The 16,654-nt window shown below is 46.9% G+C and overlaps 2 protein-coding genes across 2 annotated transcripts; one reads left to right on the top strand and one right to left on the bottom strand.

The window, feature by feature from the left end:
- The first annotated feature begins 13,964 nt into the window (after window positions 1-13,964).
- LOC141104545 (uncharacterized) lies at window positions 13,965-14,674 on the top strand. Its single transcript, XM_073594147.1, has one exon. It carries the CDS (start codon window positions 13,980-13,982, stop codon window positions 14,634-14,636), a length of 657 nt encoding a protein of 218 aa, XP_073450248.1. The 5' UTR covers window positions 13,965-13,979; the 3' UTR covers window positions 14,637-14,674.
- Window positions 14,675-15,965: 1,291 nt separating this feature from the next.
- LOC141104556 (histone H3) lies at window positions 15,966-16,417 on the bottom strand. Its single transcript, XM_073594162.1, has one exon. It carries the CDS (start codon window positions 16,378-16,380, stop codon window positions 15,970-15,972), a length of 411 nt encoding a protein of 136 aa, XP_073450263.1. The 5' UTR covers window positions 16,381-16,417; the 3' UTR covers window positions 15,966-15,969.
- Window positions 16,418-16,654: the final 237 nt, after the last annotated feature.

Below are 16,654 nucleotides of genomic sequence, written 5' to 3'. Positions count from 1 at the left end.
ACTTTTTTTATTTATTATTCTACTTTGGGGGAAATCTGTAACTGCTACATATCTGATTATCGGCCAGTTCCCACCATCCTATACAGATCTGACGATGAAACGTGTAATACTTCATTCCCCATCATATAGAAAGGTAGAGAATCTATGAGAGAAGTCATCTCACTGTCATGTTCTGTATGTAGCAGTGGGGGGAGGGGGGATTCTGCATTCTGAGGACTTGGAATAAAATAACATATGGAAATGTTTTACATTATTCAACAATCTTCAGACTCCATTTCCAAATAAATCCGGACTAATCAATGACAATAAAGCATTGGTGATATTTCTCGGATAAATGTCTCATCTGATGATCTCAGTGTCGGATTTGGCGGTATAATAGGGCTGATTATTTCTCTGTAACATTCTTCACAATTCAGGCGGGTAAATTTGAAAGTAGCCTTTTGAAATCTGAGCCAATCAGAGCCGTGGGCGTTTCCTTCATCAGCCAGTAATGTCTTTCTTATGCCGATTTCAAAGAAATGTATTCCGAGATTTTTTCAGCCCAGAAAATACTTATTCTGTAGACTTTTCATTGATCTCTATAGCAAACATTCTCTAGCAGGGCGGATTGTGTATTATTTATTATTCCTAACGAATTTATTAATGGATTTATTATTCTTGGTTAGATAAACTGCCCGACAATTCAGAGGAGCGTTGATTGATGTTCCCGGGGGAAGAGATATCAGATTTTAGTGTCGGATTATTCTATCTGAGATCATTGGAACATTCCATAGAATTCTGGTGGGAAATTTGAATTCTAGAATGTGAAAATTTGCACCAATCTCTGATCTGGGCGATTTCTTCCAAGGAGTGTGAAGGAGGATCTGAGATCTGAGTTCCTTTTCAGCTGGGGGATGTTTGTTTGGTATTTAATTTTGAATGATTTCTGATCTTCAGAAGAATTAACCACTTCAATACCAGGCACTTAGACACCTTCCCGCCCAGACCAATTTTCAGCTTTCAGCGCTGTCGCAATTTGAATGACAATTGCGCGGTCATGCTACACTGTACCCAAACACATTTTTTATCATTTTGTTCCCACAAATAGAGCTTTCTTTTGGTGGTATTTGATCACCTCTGCGGTTTTTATTTTTTGCGCAACAAATAAAAAAAGACCGAAAATTTTGAAAAAAAACATGTTTTTCTTTGTTTCTGTTAAAACTTTTTGTAAATAAATATGTTTTCTTCTTCAATGACGGGCACTGATACGGTGGCACTGATGGGCACAGATGAGGTGGCACCGATGAGGTGGCACTGACGGGCACTGATGATGGGCACTGATAGGCGGCACTGATGGGCACTGATAGGTGGCACTGATGGGCACTGATAGGTGGCACTGGTATGCGGCACTGATGGGCACTCATAGGTGGCACGGATGGGCACTTATAGGCGGCACTGATGGGCACTCATAGGTGGCATTGATGGGCACTCGTAGGTGGCATTGATGGTTACTTATGGGTGGCACTGATAGTTGGCACGGATGGGCACTGATAGATGGGCACTGATGGGCACGGATGGGCACTGACAGGTGGCATGAATGGACACTGATGGGTGGCACTGATGGCATTGCTTATTTGCAGTGATGCCCCTAAGGGTGGCATTGCTGGGCATCACTGCAACATAATTGTGCCAATCAGTGCCCATTTGTGGGCACTGATTGGCATAGATTTGGCACACTGGGCACATGTGGATGGCCATGGGGTACATACCTGGCCATCCACATGTTGCCCCTTCCCTGGTGGTCCTAGTGGCGATCCCTGGTGGTCCAGTGTGGTGATCTGCGGGGGGGCTGCGCTGATAAACAATCAGCGCAGACCCCCCCTGCCAGGAGAGCCGCCGATCGGCTTTTTACCAAGATCAGTGTAGCGGTGTGTCAGACTGACACACCGCTCCACCGATCGCCGCGATGCGCGCCCCCGGGGGCGCGCTGCGGCATGTTATCCTGCTGGACGTCATATGACGTCCAGTCAGGATAACAGAACCACTTCCTGGACGTCAATCCGCTATAGGGCGGGCGGGAAGTGGTTAAAGGATGGGACAGTGGCAGCTGGTGCTGTGTGTGTGTGTATATATATATATATATATATATATATATATATATATATATAATTTTTGGTGGGGCGCAGAACTTTTTTCAGGGGTGGGGGCATCATTTTAGGTCACCCATATTCAGCAGAATTAAAGGATGATGACTAGGGATGAGCTTCATGTTCGAGTCGAACATTGTGTGTTCGGTCTTTCGTTGAATTATGAACGATATGGGCCGTTCACGCCAAATTTGAGTGGCGCGTCACAGTCCATAATTCACTGCAGCATTGCAGTGCATTGCTGGCTGATGATTGGTCAGGCATGCACTAAGACCCGCATGCTTGGCCAATCACAGAGACGTCTGAACAGAGAGCTGTAATTGGCCAAAGCCAAGGAGGCTTTGGCCAATTATAGCTCAGGGGGTTTAGTACACGCCCCACACTATATAAGGCCACCTGCACGGCTGCCCTGTGTAGTGTGTTCCAGCATTGAGAGATAGAGACAGAGAGACAGTGTCATTTGATTTAAGTTAGATAGAGTAGGCAGGTCGAGAGGTCGAGTCAGTTAGCTACAGTGTATTGTGTATATATATATATATATATATATATATATATATATATATGCATCCCAGGTGTTGTATGTATGTATATATATATACACACACACACTGTATTCAGTGCTAGATCCTGTTCTTCTCTTCCTAATATACTGACTTACAGTATTTCCAGCTACTTTACTGTGTACCCTGCACAATCTCACCTACAGTATAGCAACCTGCAGCCAGATGCTTGTGTAGGCTCATTGAAGTATTTCCAGGTACTTTACTGTGTACCCTTCACAGTCTCACCTACAGTATAGCAACCTGTAGTCAGGTGCTTGTGTAGGCTCATTGAAGTATTTCCAGCTACTGTACTGTGTACCCTGCACAGTCTCACCTACAGTAAAGCAACCTGCAGCCAGGTGCTTGTGTAGGCTCATTGAAGTATTTCCAGTTACTGTACTGTGTAACCCGCACAGTCTCACCTACAGTATGGCTACCTGCAGCTAGGTGCTTGTGTAAGCTCTTGACGTATTTCCAGTTACTGTACTGTGTACCCTGCACAGTTGCACCTACTTTATAGCTACCTGAAGACAAGTCAAGTGCAGGGGTTATCATACTAATACTACAGGCAGGCAGTTGATTCTGCTAGCTGCAGTATAATTGGTATATATATATATATATATATATATATATATATATATATATATATATATATATATATATATATATATATATATATATATATATATGAGGCAGACAGTCACAAGCCAATAAAAGAGGGCAAGCAGGCTCTTTGTCTAGAGGCAACAGTGCTGGTCGTGGACACAGTGCATCCTCATCAGCACATGGCCACATGGCCATGGGACACGCTTGGCCTTTTTTTCGGCAGCTGGCCTTGCTTGAGGGGATGACCAAGCCGTCCTCATCGTCCTTAACCCCCCCCCCCCGGGCTCAGGGTACTTTATCTGGCAAAGCAGCTGCCAACGCGGCCTCTTCCCTCAGCTCAATGTCATCAGTGACTCCTTCCTTAGACCCACCATGTCCTCCTGAGGAGTCCCTCGAACTGTTTGACCACAGTGTTGGGTACATGCTCCAGGTGGATGCCCAGCATTTTGAAGGCTCTGATGATGATACTGAGCTAGATGAAGCAGTAACGTGAGCACGGACAGAGGGGTGCCCAAGAAGGACAGCAATCTGGCAGTCATGTTCCCCCAGCTGCAGCATACTGCCAGGTTTGCTCCAGTGATGAGGAGGGAGGGGATGATGAGGTCACTGACTCAACATTGGGTGCCTGATAGGAGGGAGGAGGAGGAGGCACATCACCAACGAGGCAGGATGCCCTCCAGGGGCCAGCCTAAGGGCAGCACACTGACTGCATCACACCTCAGAGCTCCACATGTGCAGGGCGCTGCTGTCTCTGCACGTTATTCCAAAAGTTCTTTGGTGTGGGCCTTTTTTGAGACGAGTGCATCAGATTGCACCGCTGCTATTTGCAACATATGTCTCAAGTGTATCTCGCGTGGCCAAAACATCTCCTGCTTGGGCACCACATGCTTGACCAGACATATGTTGACCTGCCATGTAGTACGTTGGCAAGCGTACCTAAAAGACCCACACCAAAGAACAAAGAGGACCTCTCTTTGCTCCTCATCAGCTGGGATCTCCAACCCCACTATACCTTCAGTCCTCTCTGAGACCTGCACTGAGAGGAATGAAGGTGTAGAATTAGGTGTGTCACAGCCAAGTGCTTGCGGGCAATCTGCTATTGGTACAACAACGTCAGATTATACCAGGCAAATTTCCCTGCCCCAGCTGCTGCACCGCAGAAAGAAGTTTGCTCCCAGCCATCCACATTCCAAGCAGTTGAATGCTAGTTTGGCAAAATTTCTAGCACTTCAACTGCTACCTTTTCATTTGATAGACTCTGCCCCCTTCCTTGAGTTTGTGGAATGTGCGGTTCCTCAGTGACAGGTTCCCAAACGCCACTTTTTCTCACGGAAGGCGATTCCGGCTCTCTACTGGCATGTGGAAGGCAATGTCTTGGCCTCGCTGGACAGGGCGGTCAGAGGTAAGGTGTATATTACCGCTGACTCATGGTCCAGCAGGCATGGACAGGGACGTTACCTAAGTTTCACGGCACATTGGGTGACTCTGCTGGCAGCTGGGAAGGATGCAGGACAAGGTGCAGTAGTGTTGAAGGTTGTTCCATCACCATGCCTCAAAAATGCCACTACTGGTGATTCTGACACACCTCTCTCCTCCACCCCCTCCTCTTCTTCTTCCTCCATGACCTCTTCCTGTGCTTTGTCCTCAGAACCAGCGGTGCTCCGTAAGCGTTCAAGGGGCTACGCAAGTACGCAGGCCAAAAGATGCCATGCAGTGCTTGAGTTGGTGTGCTTGGGGGACAGGAGCCACACTGGGGCAGAGGTTCTGTCAGCTCTGCAGGGGTAGGTTCAGAGGTGGATTACACTATACCAACTTAAGTCAGGAATGGTGTTTTGCGACAATGGCACCAACCTCCTCTCCGTCCTCCGACAGGGACAAATTACCCATGTGCCCTGTTTGGCTCACGTCCTTAACTTGGTGGTGCAGTGGTTCTTGGGCAGGTACCTGGGCTTACAGGATGTCCTGAGGCAGGCCAGGAAAGTCTGTGTGCATTTCCACCGGTCATTTAATGCCAGTGCTCGGCTGGCAGACCTACAAAAGGAATTTAACCTGCCCAAGAACCGCCTAATCTGTGACATGCCCCCCAGGTGGAACTCAACGTTGGCCATGCTGCAGCGGCTGCACATGCAGCAGAGGGCCATCAATGAGTACCCGTGCGACTATGACACCAGGACAGGGTCAGGGGATCTTGTTTTTTTTCCCCACGCCAGTGGGCCATGATCAGGGATGCATGCATTGTCCTGTCACCATTTGAGGAGGCCACGAGGATGGTGAGCAGTGACAGTGCATGCATCAGTGACACTGTCCCCCTTGTCCACCTGTTGGAGCACATGCTGCGTGGAATAATGGACAGGGCACTTGAGGCAGAACAGAGGCAGGAAGAGGAGGACTTCCTTAGCTCTCAAGGCCCCCTTTATCCAGACAGTGTTCCTGCGTGCCCGCCGATCACACAGGAAGAGGACGAGGAGGAGGAGGATTGTGTCAGCATGGAAGTGGAGCCTTCCACTCAGCATCAGGAGCAGTCTTTAAGGGATCATTTACAGTCCCAAGAAACACATGGACTTGTACGTGGCTGGGAGGAGGTGGCTGCTGATCATGTCGTCCTTAGTGACCCAGAGGACTCCGGACCGAATGCCTCAGCAAACCTACACTGCATGGCCTCCCTGATCCTGCAAAGCCTGCAGAAGGATCCTCGTATACTGGCTGGCAACCCTTCTTGATCCACGTTACAAGGGTAAGGTTGCGGACCTTATCTTGCCGTCGCAGAGGGAGCAGAGGATGAAACATCTTCGGGAGGCCTTGCAGAAAGGTCTGTGCAACGCGTTTCCAGAGACTGGTAGGTTACAAACTCCTGTTCCTGGACAACATGTTGCTGAGGCTTCGGTCAGTCAAAGAAGGAGCGGTGGAGAAGGTGGCCGTCTGACCGATGCTTTCAGACAATTTTTTAGTCTGCAGCCCCAAGGTATGATCGGTTCCAGCAACCATCGCCAGCGTCTGTTTTACATGGTGCAGGAATACCTAGGGGCAAGATCTGACTTGGACACCTTTCCCACCGAAAATTCTCTGGGTTACTGGGTCTTGAGGATGGATCACTGGCCAGAGCTTGCACAGTATGCAATTAAGCTACTGGCCTTCCTGCATCCAGCGTTCTTTTGGAACGCACATTCAGTGCTGCTGGAGGTTTTAGGGTTGCCACCTTTTCTTCAAACCAAACCGGAACACTTTAGCAGCGCACATCAATCATTTTTTTTTTTTTTTTTTTACAGTATATACATATATATTTTGCATTTAAATAACATTTCTAATCATATGACATTAAAACCAAGAGTTCCCCTTTACATCAGAGTCCACACAGTTCACCTTTTACATCCACAGAGTTGCCTTTCACTGTAAGAGGGGGATTCTGCAGACTCTGATGTAAGGGAGAACTCTGGGGACTCTAAGCTCTGGGAACTCTATGCTCTGGGAACCCTGAATTAAGGGGGGACACTGAGAACTCTAATATATGGAGAGGACTCTGCTGTAAGGGGAAACACTGTGGCCTCTGGTGTAAAGGGGAACTCTGATGTAAGGGGTGCTCTGAGAACTCTGATTTACCTTAGTGTACTCACTCAGAGGCAGGAGAGAGAAGGGCGGGGACTTCAGTCACAGACAGGGATGGATGGTGAGCTCACTCACCCCTTGGCAGTCAGCACCTCTCATTCAGATGTATCTGAGGCTGCTGGACTTCACATTTCCAGCCCCCACTATCCTTTTCTGAGGCATAGAGCTGGCGATTGGAGTGTGGGCAGACACAGAGGGGTAGGGGTGGGAGAAAGAGGTGAAGATCGAGCCCTCTCTCCTCTCCCGTCAGTGTGGGGGAATTGTTAGTATTGTTAGTGTTGGCTTTGAGCAGTGTGAAAGAACATGTAACAGAAACTCTCAACTTAGCCAACTGCAGCCAGCAAACCTGTTGGGAAGCCATAGTCCAGTCTGAATAATGTGTCCGGTTTTCAGGCAGTCTGAAACCCGGACATATGATTCCAAACCCGAACTGTCCAGGTGAATCCCGGACAGGTGGCAAGCCTAGGAGGTTTTGTAACCAATCACAGGGTGTGCCTGCCCACCGACTCGGTCGATCGACTGACCTTCATAAAAATGAATCAGTCTTGGATCACCACCAGCTACCATGCACCTGATGCTGATGTAACCAAATCTTTTTTTTTGGAATGGCAGATCCCTTCAAAGATTGCCTATGCTGATGCTGAGTGACTATCCTGTTATGCTAAGTAACTATCCTCTTCCTCCTCAATGATCATGCTGATAGCTTGTAAAAACATTTTTGGTTCTGGGCGCCGCCACCATTGGGTAAGGCCCAATTTTTCAGCCCCTGTTTAACAAGGGCGTGTAATTACAATTTTTGATGCAATTATTTGCAGCAGGGCTAGTTCCTGCGCTCCAACTAGAGTATCTGTGAGGGGTTGCAGTGTTGTGGCACCAGCACCAGTGCCTAAGGCCGAATTTTTCTGCCCCTGTTCAACAGGTGCATGCAATTAAAATTTTTGATCTAATATTTCACAGCAGGGCCCGTTTCTGCGCCCACCAAGAGTATTTGTGAGGACTTACAGTGTTGTGGCACCACCACCACCACTACCAAAGGCCCGATTTTTCTGCCCCTGTTCAACAGGGACATGTAATTACAATTCTTTATCTAATATTTCACAGCAGGGCCCTGTGAGGGCTTACAGTGTTGTGGCCACAACAACACCTAAGGCCCAAATTTCTGCAGAGTATATAGGGCAGGCCCCTACTTTCAAACATCCAACTTACAAACGACTCCTACTTGCAAACGGAAGGAGACAACAGGAAGTGAGATGAAATCTACCCCTAGGAAGGGAAATTCTCTCCTGTAAGAGTTAATATGGGGAAAACATGTCTCCTCTTCACTGATGCTTTATCACCAATCCTTGTTTTACTAAAAGCCCCACATTTTCAAAAAAAACATTTGTCATTGGGACAGAAAGTGAGGTGAAATCTTCTGAAGAGGAGCACAGACAGCAAAACAAATGTCACAGGGGTGATAACCCGTCCCTATGTTTTCCAAAAAGCTTAAAAATAGATTTTTTGGCTGGAGCTACACTTTAAAAATGTACCAGTTCAAAATTACAAACAGATTCTACTTAACAACAAACCTACAGTCCCTGTCTTGTTTGTACCACCTGTATACTGCTGTTCAGAGTATATAGCGCCTAGTGGCCCCATACCTTTCCTTTTTTTTAATTTGGGTGCGGGGTTCCCCTTAATATCCATACAAGACCCAAACGCCCTGTTAATGGACTGGGGGGGTACCCATGCCGTTTGTCTCACTGATTTTCATCCATATTACCGGGACCGAACATTACATTAAAGCCGTAAGCAGTTTTAAATTACTTTTATTACTTTAAAAATGACATTTTGTGCAGGGACTGTTCTAAGCACGGGAAACACGCGCCACTTTACAGGCATACTATAGACACACCCCGGGTACGATATTTAAAGGAATATTTCACTTTTTTTTTTTTTTTTTTTTTTTTACTTTAAGCATCATTAAAATCACTGTTTCCGAAAAAAGGGCCGTTTTTAAAACCTTTTTTTGCATTGATACATGTCCCCTGGGGCAGGACCCGGATCCCCAAACCCTTTTTAGGACAATACCATGCAATTTAGCCTTTAAATTTAGCACTTTTGATTTTGAACGTTCGAGTCCCATATAAGTCAATGGGGTTCTAACGTTCGTGCAAATTTTCGGTCCGTCCGCAGGTTCTGGTGCAAACCGGGGGGGGTTCAACTCATCCCTCATGATGACAATGAAAACCAATCCCTGTAAGGAGATCACAATATTCCTTCACATGAAATACGCTATAATAAATTATAAAAATCTTATAATCTCTTAATTGTTGTTAGGACTGATGGTTCCCCCACTCAGATCACAATCATAAGTTGACTATACATTATAAAATGTTTTTATTTCATCTTTAGATTTATCTTCAACTATGTAGTGTCAGGGCCTGCCTGATTGCATAGAATTTGAAGGTGTTTAAGTTTGACCCCCTATTATATGGTTTTGGTTAAATCTAAAGAAAAAGTGTACATGACAACTTTATAATGTATGGCCAGCCTACGTTATCTAAATGTACAATAAGATCTCCCAAACATGTATGTCCGGCTCCTTCTTAGATCTGAGAAGATGTGTTTTATTTGGTAATAGGTAATAATTGATTTGGATTACTTGGTGGGCTTGTGGCAGTAATCTTCGAGGATTTTATTGGTTTGGATATAATATTTGGAACCTGAAAACCAGCAAAATTGACGTCAATTGGAGGAAGTTGAGCAGATCTATGAATAGAACTTCTAGAATGTTGGGTTTCAGTGGAGGCTGGTGCTCCATTTTTTTGGGGGGACAGCAAATAAACCACCCACTGCCCCCTCCCAGGTGCTACGTGGGTCCGTCAGTCAAAACCCCCCCATGTTCAGTCCAATCGGCAAACCCTGCACTTACCCCATCTAGGCCACAGGCCTGCATCTCCACTTTGGCGGCCATTACAGCCGCTTCTCCTCTCTACCAATCGGGTCTCAGTACCCACTTCCTGATTGGCTGGGAGGAGAATCAGGAAGACAATAGGGAATATTAACTTTCTATTGTCACACAACTTGGGGGGCTCAGCGTGCAGTGCTCTGCGCCCCAAGCCCACCCTTTTTTGAAGCCAGAGTCTCAGGCTCTAATCATGTGCTTAAAAAAAAAAAAATCCCCATTGGAATCCATGCGTCCAGCACCCTGCATGTAGATTAGGGACTGGGCACATAGATTAGGGGGGTGGCACCCGTGTGCCCCTAATGGATGGGCCGCCACTGTCGGGTTTAGCGGGATAATATGGCTGAATCTTCCTAAAGGTCTGTAGAATTATGATGGGAGATTTGAAAGTAGAAACTCTGATCCCTCATAGGCGGGGTCTATTTATAGCCAAGAGGGGAATAATTTCCTGAAATATGAATTATAGTGTGCGGTGACATTGGAGCTCTATGGAGGGGTGGATGGTTTTGGTTGGAGGAGTTTAGTGGTGATGAGTAAGACGATCAACATAGAAAGATTGGAATGAAAAGAGATGAGAGAATGATGTACTGTGATCACATTTCCTCTCATTACTCCTCACCTCTATTACAAGTCTGAGTGTGATAAGAAGACAAAGGGTTTGCCTTTATATAGAACTTTACCCGACAGTATTAATACAATTGATCACATTAATAATAACCTAATAACTATATTGGAGAATAAGAATCCAAAACAGATATGTCTGGCTCAATGTAGAGAGATGTGGGTGGCATGTTGGTGATGCTATTTACATATGATGGAAAATAAAACAGCAAAAAAAAAAAAACCTAACCCTAATAATAATGATCTTTAGATAAGAAGTACTGTAGCTCAATCAGACTTGGAGGGGGATTGATCAAACCTTCCTTCTATTCCCATCCTGATTCTAGATTTATTGCAGAGATCATCTCCACTTTCTGGCTGTATACATTCCCTATTCACCTCCTTGTACTGCACACACACCCAAGTGTTCTACCAGGAATGACCACAAGGTGGCAGAGCTGAATAAACACTTATGCCGCTGTCATGTCACATTCAGCTACCCATCACAATTTGCAACCCGCTGGAGTGCGCATGCGCGACACCGCCATATGCGTTCCAACACTGTTGTAAGACCACTTTGCCACAGGGCCCCTTGCGGGCTTGCTTCACTCGGCATAATTATAATCTAACTCTATGTCCACTTTTATGGTGGGGCTTGAACCTGGACTCAGGGGTGTGGCCACAAAATTCTGCACAAGTGCAGATCGCCACAGTGTTGGGACGCATATGTCGGCGTCGCACATGCGCAGTCCAGTGGGTAGCCAAATGTGATGGGTCGCCATATGTGACGCTACACCGCACTCACACATTGTTACAATAAAAGATCCTCCACAATCTCCCGCCTTACATTGTTACTATATCTGAAATCACAAGTTGGAAAAGATTGTGGATGTCTTAACCCACAACACAATGGTGAATATAAGCGAAAAAAACGAAACATTGTATCCACCCAATCAGCCCATTCAAATCTTTGTCTATTTGTATCTATTTCAATCATCAACAGCTCATCAGATCTGTGTATTTGTAGTTCTAATGAATAAGACAACGTCATAAACTGCCTGATTGGAAAATGACACAAAATATATACAACGTATCAGCTACATACAAATCTGATGACAATATCACCTCGGACAGCACACAGTCCTTTATAGAAGGTAGAAGTAGAAAATTGTTCCTAAGTCATTGGACATGTTTATCACCTTTACTACTAATATCTACACATTTATAGGTGAACTTACACGTGATCTCCAATCCTGGAATCCATTGTATTCCCATCATCATTCCCCCAGTGTCTGGAAGTTTGTATACTTTTATTAACATCATTAGGGGATTAAAAAACTTAAAGTGTTAGTATTAAAGGAGGTAACATCTAGTCAAAAATACAAGATGTGCATATTGCAATCAAATAAAATATAGGTTCAGCACAAACATTTTTTATTCTCATAAATGTGTTACATCTTCAAAACAATCCATATAGAGGTGCGGGGTTTCAGTAATTAACTTGCAAACCACAATGTGTGCGCCCCATACACTCTACAATCTGATTTCCTCCACTAACAATCACATAGAGCAGCTTACCAGACAGACCTGATATGTTGGAAAGTCAAACAGTGCTTTGCTCTTGACAACCTCCTTCAGCTGAGACTAGGACAGTCTCCACTGTCCTAGTCTCAGGGGGGGTCTGTGGGCTGGGGGCTTATCAGAATTTAGAAGTCCCCTTTAACATGGGAGCCCCCCAGATCCCGGTGCATGCTGGGTTAGTGATGTCCCATGGGGCAGTGCTGGCAGATGGCAGTTAGCCTTTGTCGAGGGCGGAGCACTTTTTTTTTTAGGGGGGGGCGGGGGAGGGGGAGGGGGTCTGGTGGTGGCTGCCTCATCATTATGATTGATGATGGATCTACATTGAGGGGTATATATATATATAATTTTACTACTAGACTATGAAGCATCATTTCTTTCTACTGTGATTGTCAGTAATAAACAGCTTTGGTTGTCGAAATGGAAAAAAAAGAAAAGAACTTAAATGTGCAATACAAGCAGTGGCAGCTCATGCACTGTGGGCGCACAGGTGCCACCCCCCACCCCCCCCCCCCCATCCATGTGCCCGGCCTCTTTCAGTACACCGGATACATGGATTTCTGTGGCGGAGTGATACTTTTTGAAGCACCTGATTAGAGCCAGAGGCTCTAATAGGCTTCAAAATAGGGTGGGCTCAGGGCGCAGAGAGTGCGCCCTGATCCCACACAATTGTGTGACGATAGCAAATTAATTTTCGCTATTTCTACACTAACCTTTCTCCCCGCCAATCAGGAGGCAGGGCGTCAGACCTGCTTCCTGGTTGGCCAAAGTGCCGGGGAACCCTATTGGATGCCCGGCGCTTAGGAAGAGGAACGGAGGAGACGCTGCTCTGAGAAGACTTCTGCAGTGCTATGGTAAGTCCCCTCGGCCCTATCAGAGCCACGCAGGGGGGTGCTGCCAGAGCCGCACATGCGGGGGTGCTGCCAGAGCCCCAAATCCTGCAAGTGGGGGGGGGGTCTGTGGGCACTGTGGCTGCATATACTGGGCACAATGGCGGCATTTGATGGGCAAGTGGCTACATATGATGGGCACAAGTGGCTACATATGATGGGAACAGTGGCTGCATATGATTGGCACAGTGTTTGATGATTACAATGGCTGCATTTGATGGGCACAGTGAGGCTGCAATTGATGGGGAGGGGGGGTTCAGTATTTTTCCGTTTGTTTGCGCCCCCCCAAAAAAGTTTTGAGCACCAGCCGCCACTGAATACAAGGACATGAAGCAGCTATTATTGCAGAATAAATGATTTACTGGCCTGCTGTGTGCAGTCAGTTGTAATACATTTACGTAGTATGATAAAGTGACAAAATATTTGTTATAAGGACCACAGATCGATACATAGTACATGAAATATGACATGTCCTCATCAGATGACACCTTTGTATCTCTAACAATCTCCCCCATCACATCACACAAGGATCTCAGGTCTCCGGCTGATGTTTTTGTTCCAGGCTCCTTCTACTCAGCTATAGATGAGCAGAGTTCTGTATTAGAGGGAAATGTTTCCTGATCTTCACTCTTCACTCATCTAATGTGAAGATGATTGTAGTGGGAGATGTGAGAAGATTGTTTTCTGATGGGAATGTGTGTAGAAAAGCAGGTAGAAGGAAGAATGGGACACACACTCAGGAGGATGGATGTGTTTGCAGCCTCTGTGTTCAGCCTCCTGAGCAGATCATGAGAGCGGTAAGTGACAGATCGATAAGTGACAGTCCAGTGAGCAGATCGGGTCCCCGATGAAGATTGGACATCTTTCCATTTCTTATTATAATCGTTTTTCTCTCTATCAGGGAAACACAACAAGAGAGAGAAGATTCCCCAACACTGGAGTGACAGTCAGTGGGCGTGTCTAGCGTGTAACCAATAGCAGTGCAGAAGGCAAGTTCTATATCAACCAATAGTAGTGTAGAACGTCTCTATATAAGCCAGAGCATCACACACTGTATTTATCTATTTTCAAAACCTCGTTGAGAATCATGACGGAGACTGAGATCGCCCCATCCGCCGCTCCTCCAGCGGAGCCCGCCGCCAAGAAGAAGGCGACTAAGAAGGCGGCAGCCGGAGGAGCCAAGAAAGGCAGCAAGAAGCCGTCCGGTCCCAGCGTGTCCGACCTCATCGTCACAGCCGTGGCCGCTTCCAAGGAGCGCAGCGGGGTCTCCCTGGCCGCCCTCAAGAAGCTCCTGGCCGCCGGAGGATACGATGTGGACAAGAACAACAGCCGCCTCAAGATCGCCATCAGGGCGCTGGTGACTAAGGGGAGCCTCGTCCAGGTCAAAGGACATGGAGCCTCCGGATCCTTCAAGATCAACAAGAAGCAGCAAGAGGGCGACAAGGCCAAGAAAGTCACCAAGAAGAAGCCATCGGCTGCGGCCAAGCCCAAGAAACCTGCGGCCGCCAAGAAGCCAGCCAAGTCCCCCAAGAAGAAAGTCCCCAGCAAAGCAGCCAAGAGCCCCAAGAAGGCCGCCAAGAAACCGGCAAAGGCTGCAGCTTCTCCCGCCAAGAAGGCGACAAAGAGCCCCAAGAAGCCCAAAGCTGCAGCCAAGCCGAAAAAAGCCGCCAAGAGTCCGGCTAAGAAGGCGGCTAAACCCAAGACAGCAGCCAAGTCCAAGAAGGCCGCTCCGAAGAAGAAATAAAGGAAGGCGGCAGTAGCCGGAGAACTCCTTCATCTCCACCCCCCAAAGGCTCTTCTCAGAGCCACCTACCTCCTCCTAACAGAGCTACACCTACCTACCTATACCCACCTCCTCCTAACAGAGCTACACCTACCTACCTACAACCACCTCCTCCTAACAGAGCCACAGCTAACTACCTACACCCACCAGGGCCCGCATAGACTTTACACACCGTCTAGATGAGATGATATGTTCCCATCACACGTACATTTATCCCTTGCAGGGAATCTCAGATTACATTTTATGATAAATCCCACAAATGATTACTAGAGATCCTGTAGATCGGAAATCCCTCCTGCTATAAAGGATCTTTTCAGGGGCCCCACCCCACACACATCTGTCATGTGCAGATAGGAGACCTGGAGGTCCCCGACAATTCCCGCACAGTCTGTGGGATCTCCCGGGGGAGGGGGACATTCACACTTCCTCTTTCTAGATGATCGTTCAGGATCTTCAATATTTCATGTGATCGGTATGAGGGAAATCATTGTACTGATCGGACATGTTAGAATGATCAGCAACAAGAACATTGTTATGAGGAGAATGGACTCTTCACTGTCATAGAATAGAATTCCATATTTTCACCATATTGTCACAACAGATAGTGGAAGGTGTTCCGCACACACTCACCGTACAGATCACTATCTGCTGATTGGCTGACATATAAAATAATTTGACGCTTGGAATGAGAAATGTACAACTCTCTCCAGGGTGCCAATAATTGTCTTCTGTAGATAATGAGAAGAAATAGAGGAGAGTGTAAGATGTAACAATGTGATCGGTGTGTGTGTGAGAGAGAAGATTGGAGAAAGTTGTAGAATAGCAGAGGAGAGATTCCTGTGATAGATCGGGGAGAGGAAATCTCGTCTTCATACAGAAGAATGAATAGTGAGTGTGAGATTTCTTACTAGTCAGTTGTAGGATTTCTACACCGGAGCTGAGAAAGAGGTGATCCCGGGATCTGTGTACAGGAGGGGAGGAGATGACTTTGTATTTCTCTTGAACAGGTTTTCTTTCCCGATCTCCTGGTAATGATGAGGGAAGTCTAGAGATATGAAGAGAATCTTTCTAGGAAGGTGTCTTGTTCTCCTCTCCTATATATTGTATTGTGGTGCGAAGAGATCGGCACGAGAAAAGATCTCCTTCCTAGAGAAGTGTGAATTGTTACTTTGTAATCATTTTAGAGATAGTGGTGATGAGATAGTATGGAGCTCTTTGTGAGGAGGATGTGGTGGCTCTGAGAAGAGCCTTTGTGTTGTGTGGGGGGTGATGAGGATGTTGGTCGGGGGGTATATTAGGCCCTCTCTCCGCGGATGCGGCGTGCCAGCTGGATGTCTTTGGGCATGATGGTGACCCTCTTGGCATGGATGGCGCAGAGGTTGGTGTCCTCGAAGAGTCCTACGAGATAAGCCTCGGAGGCTTCCTGCAGAGCCATGACGGCGGAGCTCTGGAAGCGCAGGTCGGTCTTGAAGTCCTGGGCGATCTCTCGGACGAGGCGCTGGAAGGGCAGCTTGCGGATGAGCAGCTCGGTGGATTTCTGGTAGCGGCGGATCTCTCGGAGAGCCACGGTGCCGGGCCTGTAGCGGTGAGGCTTCTTGACTCCGCCGGTGGCCGGGGCGCTCTTGCGGGCGGCTTTGGTGGCCAGCTGCTTGCGGGGAGCTTTCCCTCCGGTGGACTTACGAGCGGTCTGCTTGGTTCTTGCCATGGCTGATCGATGCTTCCAATCTCCAGAAGAAAGACAAGTGTGAGAACACGGGCTGTGCGGCGTCTATTTATACACATCACTGCCTTCTGATTGGACAAATAACTCACACCCCTTTTCATGATTGGTTTACTTTAAAAAAGCGGCATTTTTAAATTGCCTGCCAAGATCTGCCCGTTATCTGTGTTAGTAGAGTTACCTTCTTTGTGTGGGGTGGGGGAGGGGAGTTCCTTCACATCATATAATGTGTAAGAATTAGGAGCTCTGACATTGGAAT

Source organism: Aquarana catesbeiana, linkage group LG08 (assembly GCF_042186555.1).
Source record: "Aquarana catesbeiana isolate 2022-GZ linkage group LG08, ASM4218655v1, whole genome shotgun sequence".
In the NCBI taxonomy this organism is placed as follows: Eukaryota; Metazoa; Chordata; class Amphibia; order Anura; family Ranidae; genus Aquarana; species Aquarana catesbeiana.
The sequence above is the reverse complement of the archived record's forward strand: the minus strand, read 5'-3'. Positions and strand labels throughout refer to the sequence as shown.

What these genes read in the sequence shown, in the direction of transcription:
- LOC141104545 (XM_073594147.1), top strand. Translation starts at nt 13,980, where the DNA reads ATGACGGAGACTGAGATCGCCCCATCCGCCGCTCCTCCAGCGGAGCCC.
- LOC141104556 (XM_073594162.1), bottom strand. Translation starts at nt 16,380, where the DNA reads ATGGCAAGAACCAAGCAGACCGCTCGTAAGTCCACCGGAGGGAAAGCT.